General features: G+C 53.3%; 1 protein-coding gene across 13 annotated transcripts in view; it reads left to right on the top strand.

Moving 5' to 3' along the window:
- Positions 1 to 21,757, top strand: part of MYO9B (myosin IXB) — a 136,442-nt gene that overhangs the window by 23,387 nt on the left and 91,298 nt on the right. For all 13 annotated transcript variants that reach the window (XR_010125048.1, XR_010125049.1, XM_054465920.2 and 10 more), the window contains exon 2: positions 1,649 to 2,546. Coding sequence is in view for 11 of the 13 variants with exons in the window: in XM_054465920.2 (XP_054321895.2) it covers positions 1,707 to 2,546 (840 nt within the window). In the remaining 2 variants the exon portion in view is untranslated. The remainder of the gene's footprint in view (positions 1 to 1,648; positions 2,547 to 21,757) is intronic.

A 21,757-nucleotide genomic window follows, 5' to 3' on the forward strand; every position in this document is an offset into this window, starting at 1 on the left:
GAGGCTGAGACAGGAGAATCGCTTGAACCCAGGAGGCGGAGGTTGCAGTGAGCCGACATCATGCCACTGCACTAGAGCCTGGGCAACAAAGAGCGAAACTCCATCTCAAAAAAAAAAAAAAAAAAAACCCAGACTTCACCACTACACGATATATATATATAAGAAACCTGCACTTGTAGGCCAGGTGTGGTGGCTCACCCCTCTAATCCCAGCACTTAGGAAGTCGAGGTTGGCAGATCACCTGAGGTCAGGAGTTTGAGACCAGCCTGGCCAACATGGCAAAACCCCATCTCTACTTAAAGAATACAAAAATTAGCCGGGTGTGGTGGCGCATGCCTATAGTCCCAGCTACTCGGGAGGCTGAGGCAGAAGGATTGCTTGAACCCAGGCAGCAGAGGTTGCAGTGAGCCGAGATCACACCACTGCACTCTAGCCTGGGTGACAGTGCAAGACTCTTGTCTCAAAAACAAAAAAAGAAAAAGAAAAGAAATTGGTATTGGCAGACTGCTACTTACCACCTTCCTGGTGTGCTTCTGGTGTCACTAGCTCTTTCATTCAAGCCCTCTCTCTGGTAGAGGATCCTTTCCGGGGAGTCCTATCGCATTGTGAATCTCCTGTGGTCTTGGACAGCTAGCTCCTCAGTCTTTCCTTGTTGCCCGTGACCTTGGCAGTCTTGGGACCACCAGCCATATTCCTGCAGGATGCCCCCAGCCTGGGCCTGCCTGATGTTCTTCTCCCCCGTAGACCGGAGTTGTGGCTTCAGAAGCAACCATACTCTAAGCCATTCCCATGAGTGCGTTTTTTGTGGGTCTTCTGGACTTCGTCTACCTAGGTTGAGTTTCAAGGACCCTGGAGTTTCAGGAATCCCAAATTTCAGGACAGGTTCAGTCTTGCTCATCCCCACATGCCTCTCGCTGTTACTGGTGTATGGCCAAGGCCTGTGGGGCTGAGTCTTCATCTGCTTGGGGAGCTGCTGGGGAGGTTTATTCAGAGATGAGGTCAGGAAGGATGTGGGCTGGGAAGGGCATAGCAGAAAGAGGGTCATGGCTGTTGGGCTTCAGAATTGAGAGGCTGCCTCTGGATGGGGTGGGATGGGGGCTGGGATGGAGCAAACTCAGGGGAAGGGTCAGGTCTTGGGGTTCTCTGATGATGTCACTTGTAAAAGCCATTGTATTTTTTTTTAAGTGACAGGGTCTCTCTCTGTCACCCAGGCTGGAGCACAGCTGGTATAATCATGGCTCACTGCAGCCTCGATCTCCTGGGTTCAAGTGATCCTCCCACCTCAGCCTCCTGAGGAGCTGGGACCACAGGCGAGCACCACTATGCCTTTATTTTTTGTAGAGACGAGGTCTCGCTGTGTTGCCCAGGCTGGTCTCAAACTCCTGGCCTCAAGCGATCCTCCCACCTTGGCCTCCTAAAGTGTGGGATTATAAGCATGAGCCACTGCATGAGCCTGAGGTCACATTGAAGGACAGACAGACCGTCACGGGATGTTGTGACTGGTTGCCTCTGGCTTTTTGGGTGAGCCTAGTCGGGTGGGGAACTCCAGCATCAGGTCAGGTGCTATCTGCCCAGGAGTGGGACTCCACATGCCCCTTAAACTTCCCCCCACCATTCTGATCGTGCCTGGCTCTGACCTCCCTTCTAGCTCCAGGACACGCGCACCCCGAGCCCGGGAGGCATGCTGAAGCCAGGCGGCCGGCAGGATGAGTGTGAAAGAGGCAGGCAGCTCGGGCTGCCGGGAGCAGGCGGCCTACCACCTGCACATCTACCCCCAGCTGTCCACCACCGAGAGCCAGGCCTCGTGCCGCGTGACCGCCACCAAGGACAGCACCACCTCGGACGTCATCAAGGACGCCATCGCCAGACTGCGGCTGGACGGCACCAAATGTTATGTGCTGGTGGAGGTCAAAGAGTCAGGAGGCGAGGAATGGGTGCTGGACGCCAACGACTCGCCTGTGCACCGGGTGCTGCTATGGCCCCGGCGGGCACAGGACGAGCACCCGCAGGAGGATGGCTACTACTTCCTGCTGCAGGAGCGCAACGCGGATGGGACCATCAAGTACGTGCACATGCAGCTGGTGGCGCAGGCCACAGCCACCCGGCGCCTAGTGGAGCGTGGCCTCCTGCCACGGCAGCAGGCGGACTTTGATGACCTGTGTAACCTCCCCGAGCTAACTGAGGGCAACCTCCTGAAGAACCTCAAGCACCGCTTCCTGCAACAAAAGATCTACACGTACGCGGGGAGCATCCTGGTGGCCATCAACCCCTTTAAGTTCCTACCCATCTACAACCCCAAGTACGTGAAGATGTATGAGAACCAGCAGCTGGGCAAGCTGGAGCCACACGTCTTCGCGCTGGCCGACGTGGCCTACTACACCATGCTCAGGAAGCGCGTGAACCAGTGCATCGTGATCTCGGGTGAGAGCGGCTCCGGCAAGACCCAGAGCACCAACTTCCTCATCCACTGCCTCACTGCCCTCAGCCAGAAGGGCTATGCCAGCGGCGTCGAGAGGACCATCCTGGGTGCTGGCCCTGTGCTGGAGGTGAGCGGGGAAGCTGGTCTGTCTGTGGGAGGGGGCATTTGTTTGGAAAATGCGGGTTTCAAGCCAAGCTCGGTGGCTCACGTCTATAATCCCAATGCTTTGGGAGGCTGAGTCGGGAGGATTGTTGAGCCCAGGAGTTCAAGATCAGTCTGGGCAACATAGCAAGACCTTTTCTCTATAAAAAAAAAAAAAAAAGATTAGCCAGGCAGGCATAGTAGTGCTCACCTGTAGTCCCAGCTGCTCAGGAGGCTGAGGCAGGGGGATCACTTGAGCCCAGGAGTTCGAGGCTGCAGTGAGCTATGATCATGCCACTGCACTCCAGCCTGGGTGACAGAGAGAGACTCCATCTCAAAAAAAAAAAAAAAAAAGAAAGAAAGAAATTTCAGGCTGGGTGTGGTGGCTCATGTCTATAACCCCAGTGGTTTTTGAGAGGCTGAGGCAAGAGGATCACTTGAGCCCAGGAATTCAACATCAGCCTGGGCAACAAAGCAAGGCCCCCTCTCTACCAAAAAAAAAAAAAAAAAAAAAAAAAATACCCAAGCACGGTGGCACACATTTGTTGTCCCAGCTATTGGAGAGGCTAAGGCAGGAGGATCGTTTGAGCCCACGAGTTGGAGCTATGATCGCACTGCTGCACTCCAGCCTGGGCAACAGAGACAGACCCTGCCTCTAAAGAGAGAAAAAGTGGAGGTTTTCTGATTGTTGTTATTCAGGTACTGCGAGGCCAACTGGTCAGGATGCAACCGCGTCTTGGAAAGAGAATTTGTTACTCACAGTTCCCGAAAGAAGAGGATGCAATGCCATGGAAGGCCACAGGGGGAAGCACTGGGACTCGTCAGGAGGCTGAGGGAGAGAGGGAAAAAGGGAGCGGGGAGAGGCTGGAGACTTTATTGTGATTTTCATGCATCGGAATGTTCTAGGCAGAGTAAGCTGGCTTAGGATTGGCTTGTTTGAATTATTTCAGTGGGCTCTGGGGCATAGGGGCTGCCCCTTATCGTCAGGTGCCAGGGTCTGGGGTGATGAGGGCAGGGGATAGTGGGCTGGAGTGTGAGAGCCCCAGAGAGGAGGTGGCTGGGGTGTAGGCTCTGGACTGGTTGGTTTGCATTTGGAAGGCAAGTCCCGAACCATCTCTAGGAATTGGTTAGAATCAATCTAGGAATTGGGAAGGGCCGTCTCCCTGGGGTCAGCCAGGCCCCAGATGTCAGAGCATCAAAAATACAGAAAATAAGTCACTGGGCGCGATGGCTCACGCCTGTAATCCCAACACTTTGGGAGGCCGAGGCAGGTGGATCACGGGAGGTCAGGACTTTGAGACCAGCCTGGCCAACATGATGAAACCTCGTTTCTACTAAAAATATAAAAATTAGCCAGGCATAATGGTGTGCACCTGTAATCCCAGCTACTCGGGAGGCTGAGGCAGGAGAATCGCTTGAACCTGGTAGGTGGAGGTTGCAGTGAGCCAAGATCACTTCACTGCACTCCAGCCTGGGTGACAGAGCGAAACTCCGTCTCAAAAAAAAAAAAAAAAAGTCACAGTTAATACACATTTGGCTTCCAGAACATGGCCATTCATTCTCAAGGTGCCTGAAAGAAAAGGCTGGTGCATTCAAACCAGTTTGAGGAGTGCTTCACAACGGGACATTTCTAGGGGGACCAGCAGGGTGGAAGGAAGCCAGCAAGGCATACGGCAGGCCTGGGGGTTAAGGGGATGGCGAGGCATTGTCACAGAGTGGGCAAGGGGAGGGGGCCGCCTAGTTTCACTGTAGAGGCAGCAGAGAAGGGACCAACCCAGGCTCTTATGCCTCATGCCCTCTGCCCACTGTTCATTGCCCTGATCAGCCAAACCCCACGGGAGCCCTCGATGTGCCACTGTGGGTGAGTCTTGTGGCCACAGGGCTACAGAAGTGACCACACAGCACCCATCATTGCAGGGGTTTTAGGACGAGGTGCATCCACATGTCTCAGAACAACACAACTATCGTCACCTGGTGAGTACCAGGGGCAGCGTGTGGCCTCAGGGGTCTGCACCTCTGGGTGTGGGATCTGCCTTTTTTTCATTTTTATTTTATTTTTTGTAGAGATGGGGGTCTCACTGTATTGCCCAGGCTGGTCTCGAACTCCTGGATGCCAATGATCCTCCCACCTTAGCCTCCCAAAATGCTGGGATTATAGGCATGAACCACTGTACCCAGCCCCGCTTGGGGAAAAAAAAAAAAAAAAAAAAAAAAAAAACCGATTGGTTGTTTTAGAGCAGTTTTAGTTTATAAAAATACCGAGCAGATAGTGCAGAGAGTTCCCATGTGCCCCTTCCATGCCCAGGTTCTCACGTTATTTATATTTTGCATTCATGTGGTATGTTGGTTGCAACTGACTCAAGTCCACGTTGATACTGTTACTGACTAACAGCCATAGTTTCCATTAGGGTTCTTGGTGTTGCACATTCTTTGAGTCTGGACAAAAGTATAATGAATGTATCCACCGTTGGAGTGTCACAGAGTGGTGTCACTGCCCTAAAATTCCTCCATGCTCCCCCTGTTCATCCCTCCGTGACCTTTGGCAGCCACGGCTCTTCTCACTGCCTCCACAGTTCTGTCTTTTCCAGGCTGTCTGTAGTTGGAGTCCCAGTGTTGCAGGCTTTTCAGACTGACTTCTTCCACTTCACAACCAGCATTTAAGGTTCCTGCATGTCGGTTGGGCACAGTGGCTTACGTAATCCCAGTGCACTGGGAGGCCGAGGCAGGAGGATCATTTGAGCCCAGGAGTTCCAGATCAACCTGGGCAACATAACAAGACCCTGTCTCTACAAAAAAAAAAAAAAAAAAGCCAGGTGTGGTGGTGTATGCCTGTGGTCCCACCTACGTGGGAGTCTGAGGCAGGAGAATCGCTTGAGCCCGGTAGGTTGAGGCTGCAGTGAGCCAACGTCAGGCCACTGCACTCCAGCCTAGGTGACAGAGCGAGACCCTGTCCCCCCAAAAAAAGGGGAGGGGAGATTCCTCCATGTCTTTTTGTGGCTTGAGAGCTCATTTCTTTTGCTGAATTGTAGCCCATTGTATGAATGTGTCAGTTTCTTCACACGTAGGATCCTGAGAGGCTCCTCAGTGGAGGGAGGGAGTTGGGGACAGGGTCAGACCCCACCCTTCCTGGAGCCTTGACCTCTCACCTCTTGTTAGTCCCCACAAGCTGAGGGCTGCCATGCAAATTCACTGAAATCACATCTAAGCAGTGCCTAGGAATACATTTCAGTTCCTCTTCCTCTCTGAGGTCATCAGTACGACATTAATTGGGGTCGTACAACTTAGCCCTGGTCCGACATATGTAGCCTATTCCTGTTTTCTCCTGTGCAAGTAACACAGAGATTCATTGTCATTGTTTACATCGGCTTTTAATAAAACTACTGAGCAATTTCACCATAGAATGTCCATTTTCTTTCCTTTCCCGTCCCCTCCTCTCCCCTCCTCTCCCCTCCCCTCCCCTCCCCTCCCCTCCCCTCCCCTCCCCTCTCTTCCCCTCTCCTCTATTCTTTTCTTGTCAGGGTCTCTCTCCATTACCTAGGATGGAGTGCAGTGGCACGATCATAACTCACCGCAGCCTCGAACTTCTGGGCTCAAGCGATCCTCCCACCCAAGTAGCTGGAATTCCAGGTGTGCACCACCATGCCCAGCTAATTTTTAAATTTTCTGTAGAGACACAGTCTTACTATGTTCTCCAGGCTGGTCTCGAACTCCTGGCTTCCAGTGATCTTCCCACCTCAGCTGTTTTTAATATGGCTTGTCTTGTGTGCATTACATTATATACCCAGACCACCTGTTCATTGCTGTGTGAGCATTTGCTGTGTGGCAGGCTGTGATATAGGTACTGGGCTATGTGGTGACCAAAGTCAACACAAAATTCTCCCCAGGTAGAACTCGAGGAAGACTCTGGGTGACACAGGAGCTATAGAGGTTCTGAGCAGAGGTAGATGCAACCCAGCACTGGTCTCCTGAGGCCATCCTGGCGTCATCCCAGCTCTGAGACTCAGCCACAGTCAAACTGCCAGTGGCCCCAGTGTCCTCCCAGCAGGTGACCAGGGGGCTCAATGGCTCTCCAGGCCAAAACATCAGTGCCTGGCATCCACACCCGAGATAAAACAGTGATCTTGAAAATTCAGCATGTGTGGCACACACCTGTAATCCCAGAGTCAGGAGGCTGAGTCCTGAGTCAGGAGGATTGCGTGAGCCTAGGAGTTCCAGACCAGCCTAGGTAACATTGCAAGACCCCATCTCTACCAAAAAGTTTAAAAACTAGGCTGGGTGCAGTGGCTTATGCCTGTAATCCCAGCACTTTGGGAGGCCAAGGCAGGTGGATCACCTGAGGTCAAGAGTTCGAGACCAGCCTGGCCAACATGGTGAAACCCTGTCTCTACTAAAAATACAAAAATTAGCCAGGTGTGGTGGTGAGCGCCTATAATCCCAGCTACTTGGGAGGCTGAGGCAGGAGAATGGCTTGAACTTGGGAGGCGGAGGTTGCAGTGAGCCAAGATCGCACCATTGCACTCCAGCCTGGGCAACAAGAGCGAAACTCCCTCTCAAAATTAAAAATGAAAATAAAAGATTAGCCAGGCATGGCGGTGCATGCCAGTGGTCCCAGCTACTCAGGAGGTTGAAGTGGGAGGATTGCTTGAGCCCAGAAGTTGAAGACTGCAGTGAGCTGTGATCACACACTGCACTCCAGCCTGGGTGACAGAGCAAGACCCTGTCTCAAAAAAATAACAAAAAAAATTTAGTAGGTGAATGAATGAGAGGGTAGATCCAACGTTTACCATGTCAGACATTTTGCCAAATGGGACCAGGCAGGTGGGTAAACGCCTGAGCCCTGCAGAAATGACACACCCAGCCCAGGGTCTCAAAGTGGCACGGCCAGGAGGCAGGATTGCCACCTAGGTCTCAGTTCAGGGTCCATGTCCTCCCTACCACGTTGCTGCCTCCACAGCGCCATCTCCCTAGGACCCTCCAGGACTTGGAGGAGTTTCCTGTTGCTAAGCGTTAGAGGCAAGGGAGTCTCCAACAACAGGGAATAAGGCTCTCATGGTCCTTGAGGCCAGAAGTCTGAAATCAAGGTGTCAACGGGGCCGCACTCCCTCCTGGCTCTGGGAGAGGATGCTTCAGGCCTCTTTAGCTTCTCTGGTGGCTGCAGATGTGCCCTGGCCTGTGGCCACATCGCATCAGTCTCTGCCTCTGTCGTCAGGGGTGTTCTTCCTGTGTGTCCGTGTCTTCACGTGGCTTTCTTATAACAAGGACACCACTCATGGGATGTAGGGCCCATCCTACTCCGGCATGACCTCATCCTACCTAATTGCATTTGCAAAGACCCTATTTCCAAATAAGGTCACATACACAGTTTCCAGGGGTGAGGATATGGGTATAATTTTGGGGGCGGGGGGCTCAAGTCAGCCCACAGCATCCCCTGTAGAGTCCCGCCTGGTCTGCTTCAAGTCCCACCTGGCCCCTGGCAAGTCCCACTTGGTGACATCTTGTGCCTGGGTCCTTGAGGGCTGCCCCAGATCCACGATTGTCCTGGGGACTGGTAATTCCTCCCCGGATGCCAGCAAAGCGCTCTCCAGCCTCCACGCCTGCACAGTCTCCAGTATGCCTTCGACAGCCATTAGTCACCCTCCATGAGTCAGACCCCTGGTCCTGCCAGGCCGACCTGCTTGGGGCCTCAGCAGTGGGGGGCTGGCAAGGCCAGTTTTCTCCAGCGGTTCTAAGCCGCTCGAGGGTGGTGCCCACACCGGCTTCCAAAACAGGCTTGAGCCAAATCCACGTCATGGCAATAAACGTGCTTCCTGGGGCGACTGTTTGCAAAGGGATGTGATTGTCTTCACTGAGAGTTGGATTTCTCAACCTTGGCTCTGCTGACATTCAAGGCCAGATCGTTCTCTGGGGAGGGAGTCATCCTGTGCATTGAAGGACATTGAGCAGCATCCCTGGCCTCCACCCACCAGATGCCAGGAGCACTCTTCACCCTGCAGGTGTGACAACCAGAAGTGTCCCCAGACATTTCATTGATTAGAGAGGTATTAACAAAATAGCTTCCCGTTATCCCCTGGGGACAGAATCACCCCCTGGGAATAGAACAGCTGTCTTTGAGTTCTTCCCATAAGACCCAATCACTGTTCATTGCAGCCACTGAGCTTTTAGAAATTATCTGTGAGTTCTATCTATTCTGTGCTAACTTAAGAGTCATTTTCTTTTTTTCTTTTTTTGAGATAGAGTCTTGCTCTATCACCCAGGCTGGAGTGCAGTGGCACGATGTCGGCTCACTGGAACCTGCGCCTCCTGGGTTTGATTCTCCTGCCTCAGCCTTCCCGAGTAGCTGGGACTACAGGTGCCCACCACCGTGCCTGGCTAATTTTTTTTTTTTTTTTTTTTTTGAGACAGAGTTTTGCTCTTGTTGCCCAGGCTAGAGTGCAATAGCATGATCTCGGCTCACTGCAACATCCGCCTCCTGGGTTCAAGTGATTCTCCTGCCTTAGCCTCCCGAGTAGCTGAGATTACAGGCGCCCACCACAACGCCTGGCTAATTTTTTGTATTTTTAGTAGAGATGGGGTTTCACCGTGTCGGCCAGGCTGGTCTCGAACTCCTGACCTCAGGTGATCCACCCGCCTCAGCCTCCCAAAGTGCTGGGATTACAGGCGTGAGCCACGGCGCCTGGCCAACCTGGCTAATTTTTGTATTTTTAGTAGAGACGGGTTTCACCATAGTGGCCAGGCTGGTCTCAAACTCCTGACCTCAAGTAATCCGCCCTCCTCAGCCTCCCAAAGTGCTGGGATTATAGGCGTGAGCCACCATGCCTGGCCCCAAGAATCATTTTATTTTATTTTATTTTATTTATTTATTTATTTTGAGACGGAGTTTCTCTCTGTCTCCAGGCTGGAGTACAGTGGCGCGATCTCGGCTCACTGCAAGCTCCGCCTCCCGGGTTCACGCCATTCTCCTGCCTCAGCCTCTTGAGTAGCTGGGACTACAGGCGCCCGCCACCACGCCCGGCTAATTTTTTGTATTTTTAGTAGAGATGGGCTTTCACCGTGTTAGCCAGAATGGTCTCGATCTCCTGACCTCGTGGTCTGCCCACCTCGGCCTCCCAAAGTGCTGGGATTACAAGCATGAGCCACCGTGCCCGGCCATCATTTTCTAATAAGAGGAATAAGACCTCAGGCCCACTGAGTATCAGGGTTTGGGCTTCGTGATTTTCCTCCATCATCTCTAAGCCCTCACGGCAGCTCTGCCCATTTTAAAGATGAGGAAACCGAGCCCCAGAGAGACACGTGGATGTGTGAGTTTCCTGAGGTGTCTATAACAAAGTATTACGGGCTGGGAGCCCTCAAACAGCAGGGGTTGATTCTCACAGTTCTGGAGGTCGGAAGTTGAAAATCAAGGTGTGGGCAGGGCTGGGTCCCTCTGGAGGCTCTGAGGGAGAATCTGTCCCAGGCCTCTCTCCTGGGTTCTGGTGGCTTCAGCCGTCCTTGGAGCTCTGGGCTTGTGGCCGCATTGCTCTGCCCTCTCCCTCCGTCGTCACCTGGTCTTCTCCCCTGTGTGCGTCCAATCTCCCTCGCCTTTCTCTCATGGGATCACCTCATCTCAAAATACTTATCTTCATGACGTCTGCCAAGACCCCGTTTCCAAATAAGGCCACAGTCACAGGTTCTGGGGGTAAGGACTTAGACATGTCTTTTTGGGAAGCCACAAGTCAACCCACTACAGGTAGATTCCCCAGGCCACACCGCAGACAGCCACAGCCTAACCCGGGGTTTGAACCCGGCCTGAGCCCCAGCCCCCCGTTCAGGCTGCCTCTCTGCTCTCCCCTCTCTTGCCCGGGCTGCAGAAAGCCGGAGATCAGCACAACTCGCAGCATCGATTGGGGATTTTTTTCTCAGCTCCCCGAAAGGAGAAGTTGAGCTGTTTTGAGGTTTGAGTGCCGCTGGGTGCACCCCCCCCACCCCCGCCCCCCGTGAGGGTTGCAGCCTCGCTGTGCAATGCTGACCAAAAAACAGGAAGGGAGCACTGTGGAAAGCCGGTTCCAATCAGCTGATCTGCCCGCCACTGCAGTTAACTGTTGCCATCACTTTTCACCAAGTCTAGGGGCTGCAGAAGCCATGAGTCTCCCCATCCTCCACATGGCCTCTAGCCTCCCAGTGCAGGCGCTCGTCGACAGCCCAGGGGCTGTGGATAGAGCAGCTCACAGCATCAGCCACAGGGTCTCGCCGCAAAGCACACCCAGAACACACTCCTCTCCCTTCGCCCACAGCCTCAGATCCACCAGGCACTCGCCTTGGTGCCCTTCTGAGAGCAGGCTGAGTCTAGGGGGCCAAAGGCTGGGGTTCCCTTCATCTGTCCTGAACTGTAGCAAGTGCAGCTGTCAGCGTGCATGGGGTTTTCATTCTGAAAGCAGAAATAAAATAAGGATCCTTGCTTGTCAGGCTGTTGTCCCAAGGGTCCCCGGACTCCATGGAGTCTCTGTGGCCCGGCCCACAGTGGGACACAGTGACAGTGATGGGCTGCGGGGCGCAGAGGGACGCCCCCAACTGGTGGAGCCAAGCTCACCTGAAGTCGTGCCAATGCCCAGGACATTCCAGTGAGGGACTGAGGAAGGGTCCTGAACTTGCCACTGCCCCAGACCCCCCTCTTGGGGCAAAGGAACCTAGGGCTCGTACCCACCTGGACCGAGTCCTGAGCTCCTCCTTAGGGGCCCTACAAACCCAGTCTCATGTTTCCCCCGACTCCCCCAGCCCCTCCGCCATCAGCCAGGCCACTAGCTCTGTTCCCCCACCCACAGTAAGCACTGGGGCAGGTCACCTAGACCACAGTGCCATTATCCACCTCGAACTCTGCCCTCAAGGACACCTGCCTGGGCCACGTCCTTTCCCCCTGAGTCTGTCGGGCGAGACACAGATGGATGCCAGCCTCCACCCAGCGTTGGGGGCATCATCTCATACGTCCTCACCACATCCTGATGTGGGCAGACTGACCACCCCCACCTGACATGTGAGGAAACTGAGGCACAAGAGCCACTCAGCAAGGGTGGCAGAGATAGAAGGTTCTGGACCCAGGTGTGTGTCAACTCTATGCCTCTGAAGTTGAGGTTTCTGTTTAAGAGCTTATCGAGATATAATTTACCTATTTACTTATTTATAAATAGATACCTTATATTTATATCTGCAGTTTATAAATATATAGATTAAATTGTATCTGCATTTTATAAATATATAAATTATATCTGCAGTTTATAAATCTGTAAATTAAATTATATCTGCAGCCTCAAATTCCTGGCCTCAAGTGATCCTCCCACCTCAGCCTCTCAAGCAGCTGGGAATACAGGTGCACGCCACTACACCTGGCTAATTTTTTTTATTTTTTGTAGAGACAAGGTTTTGTTATGTCACCAAGGCTGGTCTCCAACTCCTGGCCTCAGGCAAAAGTGTGCAATTCAGTGGCATTTAGTACACTCTCAGTGGTATGCAACCGTTGCCTCTATCCAGTTCCAGAACATTTCCATCCCCCTGAAAGGAGACCCCGTCCCCATCAGCATTCACTCCCCACTTCCCTCTCCCAGGCCCTGGCAGCCACTAATCTGCTTTCTGTCTCTGTGGAGCTGCCTGTTCTGGACATTTCAGATCAATGGAATCTCTCACACTCTGTGGCCTTTTGTGTCTGGCTTCTCTCACTTGGTATCATGTTGTTGAGATTCATCCACGTCGTAGCATGGATCAGTGCTTCCTTCCTTTTCATGTCTGCATCGTATTCCACAGTACGGATGGAGGATGGACCATAATTTGTTTCTCTGCCCACCAGTTGTATCAGCATTTCATTCCTTTGTATGGCTGGTATGTGGTTGGGGTTTTCCTGGACCCCTGCCCCAGCCAGGCCAACCTCCCCCATCAGTGTCCCTCACAAGAACAATGTTGGGTAGTAGGGGGATTGACACTCACACAGAGGATCCCCTGGAGACTGTCATGAGCCCTGGGAAGGAGGAGAGCAGTCCTCTCCAGCAGGCTGCTTCGGGCGTGCTAATGGCTGGAGCCACCGAGGGACACTATGTGGGACCAGGAGCGGGGGTGGGAGGAACCAAGAAGGGGGCAGGTGTGCCCAGGTACAGCAGGGACGTCCAGGTACAGCAGGGACATCCATCTGCACGTCCCTCCCAGCCTGCTGAGAAGCCAGTGGCCAGAGGGAGGCTGGCTTCAGGGAGCAAGGCGGACGGGCCGGCTGGCAGGGGCCCTGGACTCGGGCAGGAGCGTTTGCACGTGGCTTCCCAAGTACGACAGAGAGGGAGTCCTGGGAGCAACCCCAGCCGCAGGGATGTGCCACATCTGAGGCTGACAGCCAAGGACGGACAGGTCCCAAGGGAGGAGGAGAGGGGGTCAGAGATGGCTGCAGGGGAACTGCCTGGAGGCCAGTCCTGGTGAATTTGGTTTGGGGTGCTTCGTTCAAGCAGCTGATGGGGCATCCAAGGGAAAACTGTGCACCAGCCACACAAAGAACCCCACAGCCCCAGCGCTCATCAGGCCTCAGAGGCCATCCTGTTGCATGACCCAGTCAGAGAGGGGTCGGGCAGACAGCAAGCTGGGGTATCTCCCAGCCAGGCACTCACCCAGCCCTTGGCTGTTAGCCATACGGGGAGGTGAGTTTGTCAGGAGAAGTAAGTGTTGAGAGGGGGCGTGTGGCTCCCCTGTCATGGCGGGGCATTTCAGGGATGAGATTCAGGACATAGGCCACAGACCGGAGGAGGCTCAGGGTCAGGACGGGGCCAAGGCCTCAGAAGGCAGAAGTCACCCATGTCACGAGCAGCAAAGGGAAGTCAGCATTTGTTTGAGGAAGAGCAATACCTGCAGTCAGCGCCCATCTGTCTGTCGAAGGGTCCAGGAGCCCCCAATGGCTTGAGTTGTGTCTGTGTTACGTGAATGCAGAGGTATTTGAGGCTGAGGGTCTCTGAGACCACTTGTCACTTCTCTGGGCTGAGGGAGAAGGAAGGTGAGGCGTCAGTGGGCAGCAGGGTGGGCAGCGAGCTTGGGCTCAGGAGGGTCTGGGGCAGCAGCCTGGTGCACTTCAAAGGGAGATTGGAAGGCCAGCGTGTCCAGGGCCGGGTTGGGGGAGCAGGGCCAGGGTCACTGGGTGCCCGTCCTCCTCTCGGGTGGGCGCACTGCTGTGGTGGGGAAAAGGAGGCAGAATTAGGGCTCTCAGGAGTTCCCCCACCTTGCCCTGCCAGCGGTCAAGACTCAGGCTAGCCCAGGCCATCCGAAAGGCTAAGCAGCGGGATGGTTATCCACGCAAACATCCAGGTCACCCATCCACACAGGCAGGCATGTGTGGAAGACAGGGTGGTGCAAGGACAGAAGGAGGAGGTACAACGTGGCCCTGACCGCGAGCTACCGAAGGTCCCTGAGGGGGGTGAGGTTGGCACCCCGGGCACCACAGGAAGCGAAGATAGAATCAATCTCTGGCTGCCTCTCCTGTGTGGCCTCCCTGGGATGTTTGCACAAAGGTGGGGGGAAGCAGTTTTTGGGGGCCCTGGGTCTGCAGAACAGCCCAGAGGAGGGAATAGGAGCTGGGGCCCGAATGCAGGGCAGGCAGGAGACGGGGCAGGGCAAACCCCACAGGCAATGAGAAAGCGGAATAAGCCGTCATATGGGGTCAGTTTCAGACCTCACAGTCAGAAACCCTTGGGGACAAAGGCCAGGCTTCCTGGTACAACCCAAGTTCCCAACCCCTGCCTTGTTGATATGTGGGCTGGATCATGCTGTTATGGCCAGGCCATCCTGTGCATCGTGGGGGACTGAGCAGCATCCTGGTCCCTGCCCGCTAGTTGCCCATAGCACCCCCGCCCCTAGTCCCGACAACCAGAAACGTCTCCAGATGTTGAGAGGTGTTCCCTGAGGAGCAGAACCACCCCAGTTGAGAACTGCTGTTTTAGGCCAACTGGATGACAAGATAGATTTCACTGTAACAGATGTTCTCTGCCTAAATATTTGTAGATTCTTTGTTTCTTGGTAACATCGTGCCATTGGAGTTACACATCAACCCGACCATATTCGGCACCATTGTGGAGTGGCTGTTGGGGGTGGCGGGAAGCAGTTTCTCCCTCATCCCTTGGGGGAGGTGACTGGTGTGCCTCCTCACCTCTCACCCGTTGCCCACCCAGAGCCCAGGGGACGGTCACTGCCCGCCCACGATCAGGCAAGTCCTTGTGTCACTGATGATGAAGCGGCCCTAGGTGCGTGAGGATCTGGCTTTCCAAGAGCTTGCTCTTCCAGGTGCACTGAGTGACGTCTTACAATGTTGTTTTTAAGACTTGCTCCCCATGACAAAAACCGCAGTCTCTGATTTTAGGACTTCCGCCTGCACTGAGAAGTGACATGCTCCCTGCTGGGGTCTTTTGCAAAGGAATGTAATCAAAGAGTTTTGCCCGTTTTCTGATCCAGGCGAGTGCTGGTTTGTGCGCCCTGGATTCTGTGGTCCTCCCTGATCTCCTGGGGTGACTTCTTGAAACCTGTGCCAGGTGCCGGCTGTGGCTCAGGTCTCCCTCCTTTAAGCATCTCCCCAGCAGGAAACAAGTCAAGAACCACTGCCAGGAAACAGGATCAGCGGCCAGAGATTCCCCACTTTGGCAGAACCATGACACATTTCATTATCGCTTTTGGTTCCCCCAGCTGCTTTTCCGCTTTTTTTTTTTTTTTTTTTAAATACTTCGTCTTTTTAGTGTCTTTTCATTTTTTTTAACTTAAAAAAAAATTTTTTTAGAGACAGGGTCTAGCCCTGTTGCCCAAGCTTAGGTGCAGTGGTCCAGTCATAGTTCACTGCAGCCTCAACCTCCTAGGCTCAAGTGAGCCTCCTGCCTCAGCCTCTGAATTAGCTGGGACTACAGCCACGTGCCACCATGCCAGCAAGGTTTCATTTCCTTTGGTATCTACCAGGGGTTGGCAGACTATAGCCCATGAGTTAATCTGCCAGTGCCTATCTCTACAAATAAAGTTTTATTGGTGCATAACCATGCCCATGCATTTACATATCATCCCTGGCATCTTTGGCACCATGAGTGCAGAGCCGAGTAATTGTACCCGAGACACTGCATGGCCCACAAAGCTGAAAATATTTACTACTTGGCCCTTTATAGGAATTTTTTTTTCCTTTGTCTACCCCAGTACATCCACTGCTTCGTAGAATGTTCCAGAACCCCATAAAGGTGACCATTTCACAGATGTCTTTTTTTTTTTTTTTTTTGAAATGGAGTCTTGCTTGGTTGCCCAGACTGGAGTTCAGTGGTGCGATCTCAGCTCACTGCAACCTCCACCTCCCGGGTTCAAGCAATTTTCCTGCTTCAGCCTCCCGAGTAGTTGGTATTACCGGCGCCCACCACAACACCTGGCTAATTTTTGTATTTTTAGTAGAAATGGGGTTTCACCATGTTGGCCTGGCTGGTCTCAAACTCCTGACCTCAAGTGATCCACCCACCTCGTCCCCCGCAAAGTGCTGGGATTACAGGTGTGAGCCACCGCACCCGGCCCCCAGGTGTCTTCTTATCTTCTGCTCAGCTCCCCCTTCCCAAATGTAATGAAAGCAGCTTTCCATCCTAGATCCAGACAGCCCAGATCACCAGCTGGAATCTCTGCATTTGTATCTGTGCCATAGACATACATACGTATTCATAAATGTCCGTTTCCCCACACAGAGTCATAAAGCAGTTTGGGGAGTCAGGAAAGGAGGACACAGATAGAGACGTCCCACAGGGTTCAGCAGAGCTTAACTCACTCTGTCTCTCTGCCCCACAGACAGCTGGGAGTGGTGGTACAGCCCATGCATTTGGGACCTGGCTGAGGCTGGCAGGAGCTGTGCGGGGTTCCCTCCTTGCCTTGAACCCCCTCACAGAGCTGAACATCAGCAGGCCCCATCTCTCGGAGGGTTTCCAGCTGCCTCCTGGGCTCTGAGATCGCGTGCATCCTGCCTGCAGGGCGCACAGTCTGCCAGGGACTCAGTGGGAAGAGGATCACGGAACCTGTGGGCCCAGAGTCACCGAGCAGGACCCTGTCATCCTCCTGGGCTCTCACACCAGCCCCCTTCCTCACTGTAGCTGACAGGGCCTGACCAGAGGTGCATGTCCAAGGCCACAAACCCCCTAGGAGGAAGCTGACATCTGGGGTGTCAGAAGTGTGACTAGGAGCTCAGAGGGTGTACTGGAGCTTGCAGTTGGGGGATAATTAAGCCAAAGGGCCACCTCTTTAAAGGAGAGTGAATTACGGCACGAGGACAGGCGTCCCGGAGTCAGGCGGCTGGGAACAAGGCAGTGGTCAATGTGACCCGGCAGCATTCCCAGCCCTGGTGCCTTTTCCTAAGCTCTGGAGACAAACCAGCAAGCCTGGGTGTTCCCCCCACAGAGCACAGAGAGCAGCGGGCGCTGTGAGGGGCAGCCTGGGTGGGAAAGAGGGAACGGAGGGCGGGGTGCAGACCGCAGAGAGGCTGCTCCAAGCTGAAAAGTGAGGCACATCAGAGCCAAAGGTGTCTTTGGTGGGTATGGAGAAGATGGGGGTGCCCTATAGCTGAGTGCTGAGGCTGGAGGCTGCATTGACCCCCAGGTAGAAGGGGCACCCCACCCCCACCCCTAAATCCCCAGGTACTCCCTCAGCCTCCTTTCTGTGCCCTGCCACATAAAACAACACAGCCCTGACGTTTGGAATGATCTAAGGCTATTTTAGACAAAAGGGGAAGTTATATTTTGGGGAATGCTGCATCTAAGAGAAGAGTGAAATTATGGGGTATATTTTAAGCACCATAAAAAGGTCTCCTTGGAATTTGAAGAAGGTTGATTAAAAGCTGAAGTGTAAGGTCTGGGACACCCCTGCCACAGCCCTGCCCTCCCCGAATGTTCTGGGGGTTTTACTGCTCCAGGGTTATGGAGACAGGGGACCCATCTGTCTATCCACGATGTCTGCCTCAATGTTTGGGGCGGGAGTGTGGGCAGGCATCAATCAGCCACAGGGCCTGGCTGCCCATTTGTTTCCTAGTGATTATCCAGATAGATCCGATTTCTGCAGGCCCCACCCTGGGCAGCTCAGTCCCCAATGTCACAGTGCAGTTGCCACCTAAGGTTTCCTTCTGTGTGACTTGGCCACAGCAAGCCAGAACCAGCTCCTGAAACCAGCCCCCTCGAGAACCCCATTCCCGGGAGTGCCCAGAGGCAGCTTGGCATCTTCTGCCCAGCTGCTGACTGGCCCTGTGACCCCGACACGTGGTTCCTCCTGGTAAAAGAGAGAAAGGGATGACTTAGCAGTGGTCAGGCACCAGCACCCAACACCTTCCCTAGAGGGGGTTCTCTGTAAATCCCAGACAGTATCATCACCTCTTTAAGGGAGAGTGAATTACGGCCACATCTGCCTTTGTCAGTGTCATTACAATATTCTCGGCCCGGTGCGGTGGCTCACGCCTGTAATCCCAACACTTTTAGAGGCCAAGGCAGGCTGATCACTTGAGGTCAGGAGTTGGAGACCAGCCTGGCCAACATGGTGAAACCCCATCTCTACTAAAAAAAATACAAAAATTAGCCAAGCGTGGTGGCAGGCGCCTGTAATCCCAGCTACTGAGGAAGCTGAGGCAGGAGAATGGCTTGAACCCGGGAGTCGGAAGTTGCAGTGAGCCAAGACTGCCACTGTACTCCAGCCTGGGTGACAGAGCGAGACTCTGCCTCAAAAAAAAAAAAAAGAAAAAAGAAAAGACATATACAGGATTCTAGTTAGTGGGTATGTGAACTGAGGTTCTTGCCTGGGGCTGATTCTGCCATCAGGTGATGTTTGGCAACTGCTGGAGACATTTTTGGTTATCATAGCTGGGGAGGGAGAGATGCTACTGGCTTCTGGTGGGTAGTGGCCAAGAAGCTGCTAAACACCCCACAGTGCACAGGACGGCCCCCCTCTTTAAAGAATGACCTGGCCACAAATGTCAGTAGTGCTGAGGCAGAGAGACCTGCTTTAGTTTAGAGACCTTTAGAGAGTGCTATTGAAAATCTGGTCTGGCGCTCTGGACAGAATCTGCAGGGAGCAGTGATAATTCAGAAGCCACTGGATGGAGGTCGGGCGCCATGGCTCACGCCTGTAATCCTAGCACTTTGGCAGGCTGAGGCAGGAGGATTGCTTGAGCCTAGGAGTTCGAGACCAGCATGACAACATAGCGAGAGCCTGTCTCTGTATTTTTTAGAATGTTTAAAAATGAATTTATTTATTTATTTATTTTTATTTTTTTGAGACAGAGTTTCACTCTGTCACCCAGGCTGGAGTGTAGTGGTGCGATCTTGGCTCACTGCAACCTCCGCCTCCCGGGTTCAAGTGATTCTCCTGCCTCAGCCTCCCAAACAGCTGGGACTACAGGCGTGCGCCATCACGCCCACCTGATTTTTGTATTTTTTGCTAGAGACATGGTTTCGCCATGTTGGCCAGGCTGGTCTTAAACTCCTGACCTCAAGTGATCCGCCTGCCTTGGCCTCCCAGAATGCTGGGATCACAGGCGTGAGCCACCACGCCGGGCCTGTTTTTTTAATTTAAATTTTCTTTTAAATGAAGCCACCACCTGTGTGGAGGGAGCTGTTTGTGGAAGGTGTAATTGTTAATAAGATTGTCTTCCAAGGAGGATGAGAAGACGACAAGGGCAGGCAGCCCCTGGAGAGGCCCTCAGTGCAGGCCGGCCTGAGGGGACATCTCCAGTCCTGCCAAAGTGCCTGGACCGGTTCTCGGCACCTCTCACCTCTCCCCTATAAACCAGAATTTACCAGCTCCAGGAGTTCAGAGGAATGGCCAGGAAGCCAGATGTAGGGGTTTGAGTGCAGGCTTGGCTGCCTGCATGCTGTGTGACCTGCAGCAAGTCACTTGACCTCTCTGTTCTGCCTCCTGATCTCTCACGCCCCAGGGCCTTTGCATGTGCTGTGCCCTCGATCTGGAATACTCTTGCCACCATCATCCTTTAAGTCCCACCCCAAGGCCTCCATGTCCCTTCAGTGCCAGCGCACAGCACCACTGGCAGATTCAGAGCACAGATCCAGGATGACGGGCAAGCATGGGGTGTGGCTCCCACTGCCCTGCACCCTGAGGCTCTGAGCAGGCTCTGTTCAGCGACCCTGTGTTTCTTACAGCCGGCTTCCGGTGTTGGCTGAGGAAGAGCCAGGAATGAGCAAGTGCTGAGATGGAGTCACAGGACACCAAGGCAGCAGGGAGGCCAAGGAGGGGAGCCTGGGCAGTCCTCCTATGCCTGAGTGCACTCCCATCCTTACTCTGGAACTGCCACATAAAGAAAAGCAGAGATGCCCAGTGGTTCACACCTGTAATCCCAGCACTTCAGGAGGCTGAGGCAGGAGGATCACTTGAGCTCAGGAGTTTTTTGTTTGTTTGTTTGTTTGTTTTTTGTTTTTTGTTTTTGACACAGAGTCTTGTTCTGTCACCCAGGCTGGAGTGCAGTGGCGCAATCTCAGCTCACTGCAGGCTCCGCCTCCCAGGTTCATGCCATTCTCCTGCCTCAGCCTCCCAAGTAGCTGGGACTACAGGCACCACCACCACGCCTGGCTAATTTTTTGTATTTTTAGTAGAGATGGGGTTTCACCGTGTTAGCCAGGATGGTCTCGATCTCCTAACCTCATGATCCACCCGCCTCGGCCTCCCAAAGTGCAGGGATTACAGGTGTGAGCCATTGCGCCCGGCCAAGCTCGGGAGTTTGAGGTCATCCTGGACAACGTGGCGAAACCCCGTTGCTACAAAAAATACAAAAATCAGCCAGGCGTGCTGGCGCATTCCTGTAGTCCCAGCTACTCAGGAGGCTGAGGTGGGAGGATTGCAGGCCCATGACATGTCAAAGGCGGGATGTGTAAACCAAGATGGAAGTGATGAGGAGCAGCTTGTGCCCAACTGTCAGGAGCATCAAGGGGCTTTGTATCACATGATCCCTCTGGGCTCAGGGCAGTGCCTGCTGTGGCTTCCCCAGACCCAAGGAGGATGCCACACAATATACCGGTCAGCGTTGGAGTGAGCGCCCAAGACAGGCTGGGCAGCCACTGCTACTGCTCCTTTTCAGAGCAGAGTGGATTCAAAGGAGATTATTTAGCCATAAAAAGGAATGAAGGGCCAGTCAGTCAGGCTCATGTCTGTAATCCCAGTGCTTTGGGAAGCCAAGACGGGAAGATTGCTTGAGGCCAGGAGTTTGAAACCACCTTGGGCAACATAGTGAGACCCCATCTCTACAAAAAATAAAAATATTAGCCAGGCATGTGCCTGTAACCCCAGCTACTCAGGAGGCTGAGGCAGGAGGATCGTTTGAGCCTGGGAGGCAGAGGTTATAGTTAGTGAGCCATGATCATGCCATTGCATTCCAGCCTCGGCAACAGAGCAAGACTCTGTCTCAAAAAAAAAAAAAAAAAAAGATAGATAGATATCTAAATGTATATCTCCTTTATGCTAATTGGTAACAGTCCTCATGGTGAGTGTTGAAGAAATTGGCTGGAGTGGGTTTATGGCGGCAGCTCTTGGAGTATATGTTCTGGAGAGAGAGAGAGCGAGATATAACAGCAGATAAGAGCAGCTTAATCCTGACATGGTAGCACATGCCTGTAGTCCCAGATAACTCAGGAGACTGAAGCAGGAGGATTGCAAAGCCCTGGGATTTACAGGCATGAGCCCTCACACCCGGTATGGGGTTTCTTGTTGTTGTTTTTCAAGAAGGAGTCTGGCTCTATCGCCCAGGCTGGAGTGCAGTGGTGTGATCTCAACTCACTGCAACCTCCACCTCCCAGACTCAAGCGATCCTCGCACCTTAGCCTCCCAAGTAGCTGGGACTACAGGCGTGCACCACCACACCCAGCTAATTTTTGTATTTTTAGTAGAGATGGGGTTTTGCCATGTTGTCCAGGCTGATCTCGAACTCCTGGACTCAAGCCATCCACCCGTCTTGGCCTCCCAAAATGCTGGGATTCCAGGCGTCAGCCACGGCACCTGGCCTGTTATTTTTAACACATCCGCTTACTTGTACTTGGATTGTCAACTTTTTCTCTTCCTCACCACAGCCCACTGAAGGGACACAGTGGTCCCACACTGGGGTTCGGGAGATGAGGGCAAACTGAAATCTTGGTGATTCAGACTTTCTTTCCCCACTACCATAAGTGAGGGAACTCACACTTACAGCAGATATATATTCCAAATATATATATATAT

Source organism: Pongo pygmaeus, chromosome 20 (assembly GCF_028885625.2).
Source record: "Pongo pygmaeus isolate AG05252 chromosome 20, NHGRI_mPonPyg2-v2.0_pri, whole genome shotgun sequence".
NCBI lineage: Eukaryota > Metazoa > Chordata > Mammalia > Primates > Hominidae > Pongo > Pongo pygmaeus.